The sequence below is a fragment of the Sus scrofa genome, chromosome 14 (genome assembly GCF_000003025.6).
Source record: "Sus scrofa isolate TJ Tabasco breed Duroc chromosome 14, Sscrofa11.1, whole genome shotgun sequence".
In the NCBI taxonomy this organism is placed as follows: domain Eukaryota; kingdom Metazoa; phylum Chordata; class Mammalia; order Artiodactyla; family Suidae; genus Sus; species Sus scrofa.
In genome coordinates, this window is record NC_010456.5 from 62,551,232 (window position 1) to 62,563,940 (window position 12,709).

Here is a 12,709-nt window from a genome sequence, read left to right on the forward strand (position 1 = left end):
GCATGGAGGATATCTGGGGGTGAGGTCAGACTAGGAATAACTGATCTGAGGCAAACGTATAGATCAGGCCACCAGGTTCCTAAAGGAGCCTCCCCTTGAGTGTTGTTGATATTAATACCTGTGCCGGAGTCAGTAATTAACCAGGTGAGAGATAAGGGTTTATGGGAGTTCAGGCTGTCTCCTATGCGCATACCATTAGTCTGAGAGGTTATTGACAGAGTAAGGAACCACGCGATGGAGGCGAAGCTTAAGGGGATTTTCAGTCTTTTCGGCTTTCCACCCCGAATCGGGAGGTGGCGCCGGCTTAACGTGGGATGCATGGATCCAGGTGGAGATTCCTTCGACTTTCACAGCCGTTGGTGTGGTCAAAAGTACGAGATAAGGGCCCTTCCACCGAGTCTCGAGGTTTCCTGCACGGTGGCGTCTAACGTAGACTGAATCTCCCACTTGGAAACGATGTGGGATCTGCAAGTCTCCTCCTCCTGAGTAGGCCTCCCGGAGTTGCCTCCACGCTCGTTGTCTCACCCACTCAAGTGCCTTGAGCCTAGAGAACAAAGGCTGGGAAAGCAGCACATCAGCACTATGTACAGAAGCAATTTCTACCAATGGGGGGGGTCCCCCGTAGAGTAATTCATAGGGGGTCAGCCCAAACTGTCCAGGGGTGTTCCTAACCCTAAAAAGCACAAAGGGCAGGAGAGCTATCCAATCATTAACGCCAGTCTCCGCGGTCAATTTAGTAAGGGTCTCTTTAATGGTTCTATTCATCCTCTCTACCTGTCCTGAGCTTTGGGGTCTGTATGCACAATGCAGTTTCCAATCAATCCCCAATATCTTGGCCAGTCCCTGACTTACCTGGGCAACAAAAGCTGGACCATTGTCTGACCCTATTACCTTAGGTATTCCAAATCTTGGAAAAATTTCTTCCAGTATTTTTTAGCCACCACGGTTGAAGTCTCTTTCTTAGTAGGATAAGCCTCTACCCATCCTGAAAAGGTGTCTACAAAAACCAATAGGTATTTGTTTCCGTATTTAGCCGGCTTTACCTCAGTGAAGTCCACTTCCCAGTGAGCGCCTGGGTGGCTTCCCCTTAGTCTCTTCCCTGGAGGCATTCTGGAAGGATTAGCATTAACCAGCTGGCAGGGCACACAATGTTTGACCACCGAGTCAGCCACTCCTGGTAGCCTCAGAACATGATAAGGGGATGTTCTGACCAACTGCTGCAGGTGTTTAGTTCCTAGGTGGGTTAGACGATGTATCTGTTGGACATATTCTAACCCTTCTTTGTGGGGCAGGATTTCCTTCCCATCTGAGGTATAGCAGGTCCCTTCCGGAGTCTCAGAGAACTGGTCTATCTTTTTTATCTCTTGCCAGTCTTCTAGGGTGTACTGTCGTCTGGGTTCTGGGGCTTTGGGCATTTCTATTATAGGCAGAAGGTTAACACCCTGGGCTGCCTGCTTGGCAACCCGGTCAGCCATCTGGTTTCCTCTGGATATGAGATCTTTAGCTTTCTGATGTCCAGGACAGTGTATAATAGCTAGCCTTTTTGGTAAATGTACGGCTTCTAATAGGCTTAGAATTTCCTCTTTGTTCTTTATTTCCCTCCCTGCTGAGGTAAGCAACCCCCTTTGTTTATAGATGGCCCCATGTACGTGTGCAGTCGCAAAGGCATACCTGCTGTCCGTATAAATGTTTATGGATTTCCCTTCGGCCAGCCGCAAAGCTTGCGTGAGGGCCATGAGCTCAGCCTTTTGTGCTGAAGTTCCTTCCGGCAGGCTGCTGGCCCAGATCGTGCGGGTCCCGTCCACCACCGCCGCCCCAGCCATCCTCTTACCTTCCACCACATAGCTGCTTCCGTCAGTGAACCAGGTTAGCACTTCTCCAGTCAGCGGTATGTCTGTAAGGTCCTTGCGGACCCCAGTCTCCTCAATCAATAGTTGATGGCAATCATGAGTCACTGGTTCATCAGTCTCTTCAGGCAGAAGAGTGGCAGGGTTGAGAGCGGCTGGTGGAGCGAACGTGACCCTCTCTGTGAGAAGCAGGCTTTGATAGTGGGTCATGCGGGCGTTGGTCATCCATCGGTCTGGGGGCTGCCGAACGATGTTCTCCAATGCATGGGGGGCTATTACAGTTATATTCTGTCCCAAAGTCAATTTGTCAGCGTCCTTGACCAGTATGGCCACAGCTGCGATAGCCTTCAGGCATATGGGCCAACCACTGGCTACAGGATCGAGCTTCTTTGACAGGTAGGCGACAGGTCTTCTCCATGGTCCTAGGGTTTGGGTTAAAACTCCCCGGGCTACTCCCTTACGCTCATCCACATAAAGGGTAAAGGGTTTAGTTACGTCAGGGAGGGCCAGAGCAGGTGCGCTCAGCAGAGCCTTTTTGATAGCATCAAATGCCTTCTGGTGCTCAGGAGCCCAGGAGAATTCCCCTTTTTCTTTGGTTAGCGGGTAGAGTGGGGCTGCTAAGGTCGCAAACCCCGGGATCCACAGTCTGCAAAATCCAGCTGTCCCCAAAAACTCTCTCATTTGTTTGGCTGTGGTTGGGGCCGGTATCTGGACTACAGTTTTCTTCCGTGCCTCCGTCAGCCATCGCTGCCCGTCCCGCAAACTGTACCCCAAGTATGTTACCTCTCTCCTGCAAATCTGGGCCTTCTTAGCAGAGGCTCTGTAGCCTAGGTCAGACAATTCCAGCAGTAGTGCCTTCGTGCCTTCTAAGCAGTCCTGTTTGGTGGCTCCCGCCAGAAGCAGGTCATCCACGTACTGGAGGAGGGTCACCTGAGGGTGTTGGATCCTGAAGTTGGCCAGGTCTCTGTGTAGGGCTTCGTCAAAGATGGTCGGGGAGTTCTTGAACCCTTGGGGCAGTCGGGTCCAGGTGAGCTGCCCGGTTCTTCCCGTACCTGGATCTCTCCATTCGAAGGCAAAAAGTGGTTGGCTAGTGGGGTGTAATCTCAGGCAGAAGAAGGCATCCTTTAAGTCCAATACTGTATACCAGCTCCGTTGGGGTGGGAGAGCACACAAGAGGTTATAAGGGTTCGGGACTGTTGGGTGTATATCCTGCACCCGTTTATTGACCTCTCTCAAGTCCTGTACTGGTCGATAGTCATTAGTCCCAGGCTTTCTAACCGGTAGCAGGGGAGTATTCCAGGGAGATTGGACAGGAACTAGGATGCCCTGTTGGATTAATCTTTGGACATGCGGCCGAATTCCTTCTTGAGCTTCTTTACTCAAGGGGTACTGTCTGACTGACACTGGTGTGGCACTGGCCTTCAGTTGAATAACTTGTGGGGGAACTTGCTTTGCCAAACCCATCCCTGCGGTTTCTGCCCAGGCTTGGGGAAACTGTTCCAACCAGAATTGTATATTTTGATCAGGCTTTACTAGGGGAGAGTATAGTCGATATTCGTCATCTAATTGGAGGGTCAACACAGTGATAGGTTTGTTATTTGCAGACACTTCTGGTTTCCCTTGTTCAAAAGAAATTTGTGCTCCCATCTTGGTCAATAAGTCTCTACCTAAGAGGGGTGCTGGGCACTCAGGTATGACCAGAAACGAGTGGGTTACCCGTCCCACTCCCAAGTCAACTGTTCTTCGGGTAGTCCATGGATACTGTTGTTGCCCTGTGGCACCCATCACCCAGGATTTTTTATCTTTTAGTTTTCCTAATGGCTGTAGTAGCACTGAATGTTTCGCTCCGGTATCAACCAGGAACTCAACTGGTTGCCCCTCCACCTTCAAAGTTACCCTGGGCTCGGGGAGGGGGTCCGAACCCCGTCTCCCCTAATCTTTATCTTCTTCTAGAGCTAGGATCCTTGGTCCTTTGTTTCCCTTCTTGGGGCAGTTCCTTGCCCAGTGTCCTCTTTCTTTACAATATGCACATTGGTCCTTGTCGAGTGGGGTCCTATTGCCCAGGTTCCCTGACTGTCTAGGGCCTGACCTAATTTTCCTAAAATCTCTCTCTCTTTCCGTATTGCTTTTCCCTTCAACCACTGCAGCCAAGATCTTAGTCAAATTCTTCTCTTGCCGTTTATTACGTCTTTCCTCCCTTTCCTCTCTTTCTCTCTCTTTTCTTTGTTCCCTTTCTTCTTCTGTCTCCCTTTTGTAATATACTTTCTCTGCCTCCTTCACTAGATCACGTAACTCAGCCTCCTGTAACCCTTCCAGTCTCTGAAGCTTCTTTCTAATATCCAAGGCTGACTGTCCTATAAAGGCCAAAGCCACTGAGGCTTTTTGGGCCTCTGAGGTGGGATCAAAAGGGGTGTACCGCCTGAAGGCTTCCAAGAGCCTCTCAAGAAAAACAGAGGGGGGTTCATTCGGTCCCTGCATCACTTCTCTTACCTTAGCCAAATTAGTGGGCCGTCTTGAGGCGCCCCGGAGACCCGCCACCAGAGCCTGGCGATAGATTTTCAAGCTCTCCCTACCTTCAGCCGTGTTGTAGTCCCAACCGGGGCGAGTTAAGGGAAATCCCATGTCAATCTCATTTTGCAACCGCGTGGGTCGCCCGTCGGCCCCAGGAACATTTTTTCTAGCCTCTAATAGAATTCTCTCTCGCTCCTCGGTTGTGAAGAGTGTCTGCAGCAGCTGTTGACAATCATCCCAAGTAGGCTGGTGAGAGAACATAAGGGACTCCACCAACCCCGTGAGGCGTTGGGGATCCTCCGAGAAAGGGGGATGGTTAGTTTTCCAATTATAGAGATCTGCAGAAGAAAAGGGCCAATACTGGAGGGGCTGCAATTGGCCCCCCGGTGTGGGAGGGCCGTACGTGCGCAGCGGTAATGTCGCGATCTCGTCTGTCCGCTCCGGGGTGGCGCCCCTCCGGCTCCGAGTCCCTGCAGCAGGTCCCTCCACCGCCGGAGCTCCAGGAGGGGCAAAGGGTCCCCTCGCGGCACCCTGTGCCAGATAAGGGGGTGGGGGAACAGATTGGGGTTCCGGCCAAGCCGGTGGCTCCTCAATCTCGGGGTAGATATGAGGAGAGGGCTTGACTTTTTCAGCCGAGTGTTTGTTTTTCTCTCCAAGAGCCAGAATTCGGGGACCTGGCTTTCTTGGCTTATTCAGCCATGGTTTAACCCATGGCGGAGGATCCTCTGCCAAATCTTGCCACGTAAGGATATAGGGCTCCTGATCGGGATGAGAGCCGGGTCCAGTCTGAAAAATAATTGCTTTAACAGCCAGGATAATCTCAGAATTAAAGGTCCCCTCTGATGGCCATCCAACATCGAATGTCGGCCATTCAGAGACACAGAAAGTCTGCCAAGGTCCCTTCTTAACCTGAACTGACAAATTATGAGCCCTGGATTTAACTTCAGTCCAATGGTCGAGAGTCAAACTAAGAGGGGTCGTCACCGTCTGTCCCATATTAAAACTGTAGACAAGGACACACAAGACAAAGACACACAAAACAGAAACCAACAGATCCAGACACACGTGACCCGTCCACGTCTTCCACAAGCAGGCAAAAGAGTCGGACGGTCGCGGAGGGGGAAGCTTTCGCTTCAGCAACAGAATTCGGTCCTCTGACCGACAGTAGGAGACCACCAGGCGTCCCTGGCTCTCCTCACCTCCCGGGGCGTCCCCCAGGGCAGCAGCCTGTGATCCTCCTAGCACGTCTGCTGATCACAGTCCCCCAGCCCTTACGGCCTGAGAGGACAGCTGCAAACCGAAAGCGCGCACCACTGAAAACAGACACTCAGAACAGAGACGCCGGCCGGTACATGCATACACGTTAAAAAGAGGATCCTTTTTACCTCCAAGTCGGTTCTCGGGTGTTAGGGGTGGCCGCGACAGATCCCGGACGAGCCCCCAAATGTAAGACCAGCAAAAAGAACCTCCAGGCTCGGAAAAGGCGACTCCCCTTAATCACTCACGAGAAGCGGTCTTGATGCAAACAGCAAGAGGATTTTTATTCCAAGCGCGCTGGGGCCCACAGTCGTACACCACGCAGGGGTAGAGGACTGCGGCCCCGAGTGTGGAGTCGGGACAGCTTTTATGGGGTTCACAACAAAGCCCGCGCTTTACAAACCAATCATTTCAAAATATCACAAACCAGTCAATTTAAAACTTCGAGAGCCCGCGCTTCGTGGACCAATTAATTTAAATTGTTTTAGAGTTACACATTTGCGCATGTTTCGGGGTGGGGGAGACATGTTGTCACCAAGATATGTGTATCAACATTTCAACATCTTTATGGCGCAACCAGTTTTACAGAAGCTAAACAAGCAGTTAGAAACTCCCTTTTCTTGTTATCTCAAATAGTTTCAAGAAGTTTCATGCCTAGAGACATGTACTCAGGGCCTATTTTACTTCCGCATATTTTAAAACAGCAAAAAACCTAATCTTTTACCTATAAGGAACAAACTCTGGAATTCAGAACAATTTTAAGCTTCTCATTAGCTTAGGTTGTATTTTCATCCTTTCACTTTGAATGCTTAAGTAGTGTTAAATTTATTACCCAAATCAAGGAAACAGAATTTTAGAGTTTAGAGAATGTCTTAAAATTATCGATTTCAAATTTACCATTTTTCAGATGTGAAAATCAAGGATTATTTAAGTTAAATAACCTTTCTAATGCTACATCGCCAGTAAATACCAGAGACAGAATTTGTTTCAGTTTTATCTAATTCCAGTGCTCTTAACCAGTATCTATCATTCCACAAAATAAAATCATGAATAGGTATACTTAAGACTTTTTTTTTCAACTATTTTATTAATATGTTTTTATTTTGCAATTTACACTGCTATGTGCAAATTGTCATTTATAGCATAAAAGTCACACTAACATAAACCGTAGTACATATGTCTCAACTTTGGCAGACTGTAGTGATCATTAAAGAGACGACAGATTATGGTGTATTGACCAGTTGGCTGCATGTACAAGAATTACTTTCCAGTGACTGGAAGAGGCCTAAATGGTTTCATAGTTATGGAAATCTACATTAAGTTCAAATTCCATGAAAAGTCTCTATATAACTATAGAATATATAGGGTTTATAGAATGTATATAGGGCTTATGCCAATAAGCCAAATTTCTGAAAAACTTCACAAAAAGACATATCAAGAAGGTAAAACAAGTCATAAAATATTCTTTCAGTATATACAAATATTAAATTTTAAAAGCTCTAGCCTGCTAGGAGACCAGACTTTAAATAACACTGAAATATGAAAATTGATGACTTATGCTGCCATTTAAATTGTATGTTACTGTTAGAATACATAGCATATTTTTAAGTGATAGACCATTCTAAATGGCCTAAGTGGTTACAATGCTAAAGTCATATTTTAGTATTTAGTGACTCTAGGTATGAAGACTTTTAACAGATTCCCTTTTTATGGGGCTTTAAATTTCCCTTGTCAGTCAAATGAGAATTCATTTATTTCAAAAAGGAGAAGAAGGAGGTCAAGGTTCATTAATTTCAAAGTCCCTGGATTAGTACAAACTTAATTGGTCCCATTCCCATGTCATCTGGGGGAACTCAAGGACCAGTTTTCACTTAATGTAGACTTTTTTCCCTTTTGTGTGAATATCTTCTGTGCGACTTATTTTTTATTTTTATTTTTTTGTTTTTTTAGGGCTGCACCCATGGCATATGGAGGTTCCCAGGCTAGGAGTCAAGTCAGAACTACAGCTGCTGGCCTACGCCACAGCAACAGCAATGTGGGATCTAAGCCATGTCTGTGACCTGCACCATAGCTCATGGCAACGCTGGATCCTCAACCCACTGAACAAGGCCCAGAATCGAACCTGCATCCTCATGGATCCTAGTTAGGTTTGTTACTACTGAGCCACGACAGGAACTCCTTTATTGGCTTATAACCTGAAATTTTTTTCTTAACCTATTAAATATTGCTAGCACTTGGTAAGAGTACCGTCTCTAGTGTGCTTTAGTCATATATTCATGTTTTGGTATTCCTCATTCATGCATTTGTTATTCACTCAACAAATATTTATTAGATCCAGACACTCAGGATCAGTAGAAAGGAGTCTCATGAAGTTGTTAAAATAACATGAAGTCAATATACTTTAAGTTAGACTATGAGAAGATGTCCCAATTCCTTGTGGACATTTTATTCAAGTTATCCTGATTCAGCAGCTCAGTTTTGTCCATGTGACATTCTAGGTGGATATTTTTCATGAATATGGGATTATGCAAGTGTTGGTCATGGAACCAAATGGAAGTAGTTTTTCTATTTTTCACAGAAAAATTTTCCTTGATTTTTTTTTATAATTACGGCATTGCTCTCTTCTCACTAAACATAAGATTTTTCAGTTGTTTATGTTACTAATATTGTTTTCATCTTATTCTTTAAAATCCTTAATATAGTCACCTATTTCATCAGCTCACCACAGACAGCATATTTGTGAATGTTCTTATTATGTATTTATCTTCATATCCCCTGCCAAAAGAGTGGTACAACATTCTAGTTGCCAGTACGCCAGGAAATTACAGTTTTGTAGGTCACCTGTATCCTTAATTCTACTTCAGCCTTTTTTTTTTTTTTTTAAGGTAGAGGGAGCAATCACACTTGAGGCCTGAATTCTGGGGTGACAATGACAACAGTATGGTTTGTTTTAGTATTAAACTATAGGCCTTGGCCTGATAATTCTTCTGGATTTTATAACTTGAGTTTTACAATTCTAAATACAATTCTATATTTAAGAACAGATACTGTAAGGAACTCAAGGTCAGGATTTTATGACCTTAGCATCAACTGATTTGAGGCATTAGTTTGTCTTGGTACATTAATTATAGTAATAATTAAGCTCTTGCTTTGACTTCTTTCAAGCCCCTTTATCTGTTTCTAACAGTCAAATTCCTGCATTCATCTAAAAATGAATCTGTGCTTTCCTTTCTTGCATTTTATCCTAGTTCCTTCCAGCCTAAAGTGGTATTTTAAATACTAGAATATTGCTTTTCATAATTCCTTAGTGGTCAAATTTGGCAACTTTTCTGTTAAGACTCCCTGATGCAACAGCCTGATCACTTGTACTCCTTCCTTTGCCTACTATTATATTACTTGCTCATATTCCATGTCATGCTTTGCCTATTAAATGGGAATTTGACCATTTGTAGACTACCAGATTTCTCTGATAGCCTATCTGGATTACTTCTCCCTATGGGCTGCTTAGAATTTCCCTGATTGGCATCCTCATTTCAAAGGTCTATCTAGTAACTGGATCTCTGTGTATTGATTCACAGTGTAACTCATTCTTAATCTGTCTCTGATTTTACAATTCTTACCTAAAAATTTTGTGTAAGAAAAAAGGCTAATTCTGAAAATCCAGTGGGCAAACTAGGCCTGATGAATATAAATGCAAGTCGTGCTTAGTTTAGAAACACTCAGAAACACATTTTTCTGAGTCAGACTTTCATACTGCATAGGGAGACTGAAAAATTTTAAAGCTTCTAGGAAGTAACTATAAGCTGTTATAGGTTTGTGTTTTATTTATTTTTTAGTAGTTTTTGGAGAACTAAATTCAAAGCGGCAAGAAAAGGATAAAAGCACTTGTTAGTTAAACATTTTAAGTGATTAACCGTAAGTACAGTTTATCTCCTGTACTAGTCATGTTTTATGACTTCTCAAAAATTTTGGAAAGTATAACATAATTCATTAACATAATAGTTAACATTTTTTATGTTATTTTTTTAAAATTATTAGACTTGATTTACAATGTTCTTTCAATTTCTGCTGTACAGTAAAGTGACCCAGGTGTACATATATATGCATTCTTTTTGTCACATTATCCTTTATCATGTTCCATCATGGATGATTAGATAGAGTTCCCTGTGCTATACAGTAGGATCTTTTTTTAAGGCAGAGGGAGCAATCACACTTGAGGTTACCAGATTTCTCTGATAGCCTGTCTGGATTACCTCTCCCTATGGGCTGCTTAGAATTTCCCTGATTGGCATCCTCATTTCAAAGGTCTATCTAATAACTGGATCTCTGTGTATTGACTCACAGTGTAACTCATTCTTAATCTGTAGGATCTCATTGCTTAGCCACTCCAAATGCTATAGTTTGCATCTTTTGTCCTCAAACTCCCACTCCATCCCACTCTCTACCCCCACCCCCCCGGCAAACACAAGTCTGTTCTCTATGTCCATTAGTTTGTTTCTTTTCTGTAGATAGGTTCATTTGTGCCATATGTTAGTCTCCAAATATAAGTGATATCATTTTGGTATTTGTCTTTTTCTAACTTACTTCACTTAATATGAGAATCTCTACATCCGTCCATGTTGTTGTAAATGGCATTATTTTGTTCTTTTTATGGCCAAGTAGTATTCCATTGTGTATGTATATCACACCTTCTTAATCCACTCTTCTGTAAAAGGACATTTAGGTTGTTTCCATATCTTCACTATTGTGAATCATGCTGCAATGAACATAGGGGGTACATGTGTCTTTTTGAATGATAGTTTTGTCCTGACATATGCCAAGGAGTGGGATTGCTGCATCATATGGTAGTTCTATATTTAGTTTTCTGGGGAATCCATACTCTTTTCCATACTGGTTGTATCAACTTACATGCCCACCAATAGTGTAGGAGGGTCCCCTTTTCCCCACACCTTTTTCAGCATTTATTATTTGTAGGCTTACTAATGATGGCCATCTGACCTGTGTGAAGTGGTACCTCTTGTAGTTTTGATTTGCATTTCTCTAATAATTAGCGATGTTGAGCCTTTTTTTCATGTGCCTATTGGACATCTATATGTCTTCTTTGGAGAAATGTCTATTCAGGTCTTTTTCCCATTTTTCCATTGCATTGTTTGTTTGTTTTTTGCTGTTGAGTTGTATGAGTTGTTTGTACATTTTGGAGATTAGGCCCTTGTCATTGCATTGTATGAAACTATTTTCTCCAATTCCATAGGTTGTCTTATCTTTTTAATATTTCCTTTGCTGTGCAAAAGCTTGTCAATTTGATTAGGTCCCATTCATTTGTATTTGTTTTTATTTCTATTGCTTTGGGAGACTGACCTAAGACAACATTTATATGGTTGACGTCAGAGAATGTTTTGCATATGTTCTCTTCTAGTAGTTTTATTGTGTCTTGTCTTATATTTAAGTGATTTTGAGTTTATTTTTGTGCATGGTATGAGGGTGGGTTCTAATTTCACTGATTTACATGCAGCTATCCAGTTTTCACAGCAGAACTTGCTGAAGAGACTGCATTTTTCACATTTTATATTCTCACCAGCTGTCTGGGTTTATTTCTGGATTCTCTATTCTCTTCCACTGGTCTCTATGTCTATGTTTATACCAGTACCACACCATCTTGATTACTGTAGCTTTGTAATATTGTCTAAAATCTGGGAGAGTTATGCCTCCTGCTTGTTTTTTCTTCCTTCAGAATTGCTTTGGGAATTCTGGGTCTTTTTAGGTTCCATATAAAATTTTGGATTGTTTGTTCTAGTTTTGTGAAAAATGTCATGGGTAATTTGATAGGGATCACAATGAATCTGTAGATTGCTTAGGGTAGTATGGCCATTAACGATATTCTTTCAATCCAGGAGCATGGAATATCTTGCCATTTCTTTGAATCCTCTTTAATTTCCTTGATTAATGTTTTATAGGTCTCAGCATATAAGTCTTTCACCTCCTTGGTCAGGTTTATTCCTAGGTATTTATATTTGGGGGTGTGACTTTAAAAGGTACTGTATTTTTATATTCCTTTTCTAATATTTCATTGTTAGCATAAAGAAATGCAGCTAACTTCTGAGTGTTAATCTTGTATCCTGCTATTTTGCTGAGTTCATTGATCAATTAGAGAGTTTTGTGTGGGATCCTTACTGTTTTCTATATATAGTATCATGTCATCTGCATAGAGTTACAATTTTATCTTCTCTTCCAATTTGAATACCTTTTATTTATTTTGTTTGTCTGATTGCCGTGGCTAGGACTTACAATACTATGTTGAGAGTGGGCATCCTTGTCTTGTTCAAGATTTTAGTGGGAAGGCATTCTGCTTTTCTCTGTTGAGTATTATATTGGCTGTGGATTTGTCATAAATGACTTTTATTATATTAAAGAATGTTCCCTTATACACACTTTGGTAAGAGTTTTTAATCATAAGTGTTTGTTGGATTTTGTCAAATGCTTTTTCTACATCTATCGAGATGATCATGTGGTTTTTTATTTTTCTTTTGTTAATGTGGTGTATGATGTTGATTGATTTGCATATGTTGAACCTGGAGATGAATCCCACCTGGTTGTGGTGTATGATCTTTTTTATATGTTGTTGGATTCAGTTGGCTAAAATTTGTTGAGAATTTTTGCATCTATATTCATCAAAGATATTGGCCTGCAATTTTCTTTTTTGGTAGTATCTTTGTCTGGTTTTGATGTTAGTGTGATGGTAGCTTCATAGACTGTCTTTGGGATTATTCCTTCTTCAACCTTTTGGAAAAGTTTTACTTAAACTTTTAAAAAGGATGGGTATATGTTCCTCTTTGTGTGTTGGTAGAAGTCGCCTGTGAAACCATCTGGTTCTGGACTTGTGTTCATAGAGAGTGTTTTTATTACACACTCAATTTTGTTTCTAGTAATCAGTCTGTTCATTTGATCTATTTCTTCTTGATTCAGTTTCTTCAGGCTGTAAGTCTCTATGAAGTTGTCCATTTCTTTTAGGTTGTCAGATTTGTTGGTATGTAATTGTTCATAGTATTCTCTCTCTTTTTTTTTATTTCTGAAATATCCTTTGAGATTTCTCCTTT

At 42.6% G+C, this 12,709-nt stretch overlaps 2 protein-coding genes across 3 annotated transcripts in view; one reads left to right on the forward strand and one right to left on the reverse strand.

Moving 5' to 3' along the window:
• PHYHIPL (phytanoyl-CoA 2-hydroxylase interacting protein like) overlaps positions 1-12,709 on the forward strand; it is a 104,469-nt gene that overhangs the window by 25,317 nt on the left and 66,443 nt on the right.
• On the reverse strand, positions 772-6,426 carry LOC110256649. Its single transcript, XM_021072807.1, has one exon. The coding sequence runs from the start codon at positions 5,352-5,354 to the stop codon at positions 3,780-3,782; it is 1,575 nt and encodes a 524-aa protein (XP_020928466.1). The 5' UTR covers positions 5,355-6,426; the 3' UTR covers positions 772-3,779.

Coding starts and splice junctions, on each gene's coding strand:
- LOC110256649 (XM_021072807.1), bottom strand. CDS start 5,354: ATGGGACAGACGGTGACGACCCCTCTTAGTTTGACTCTCGACCATTGG.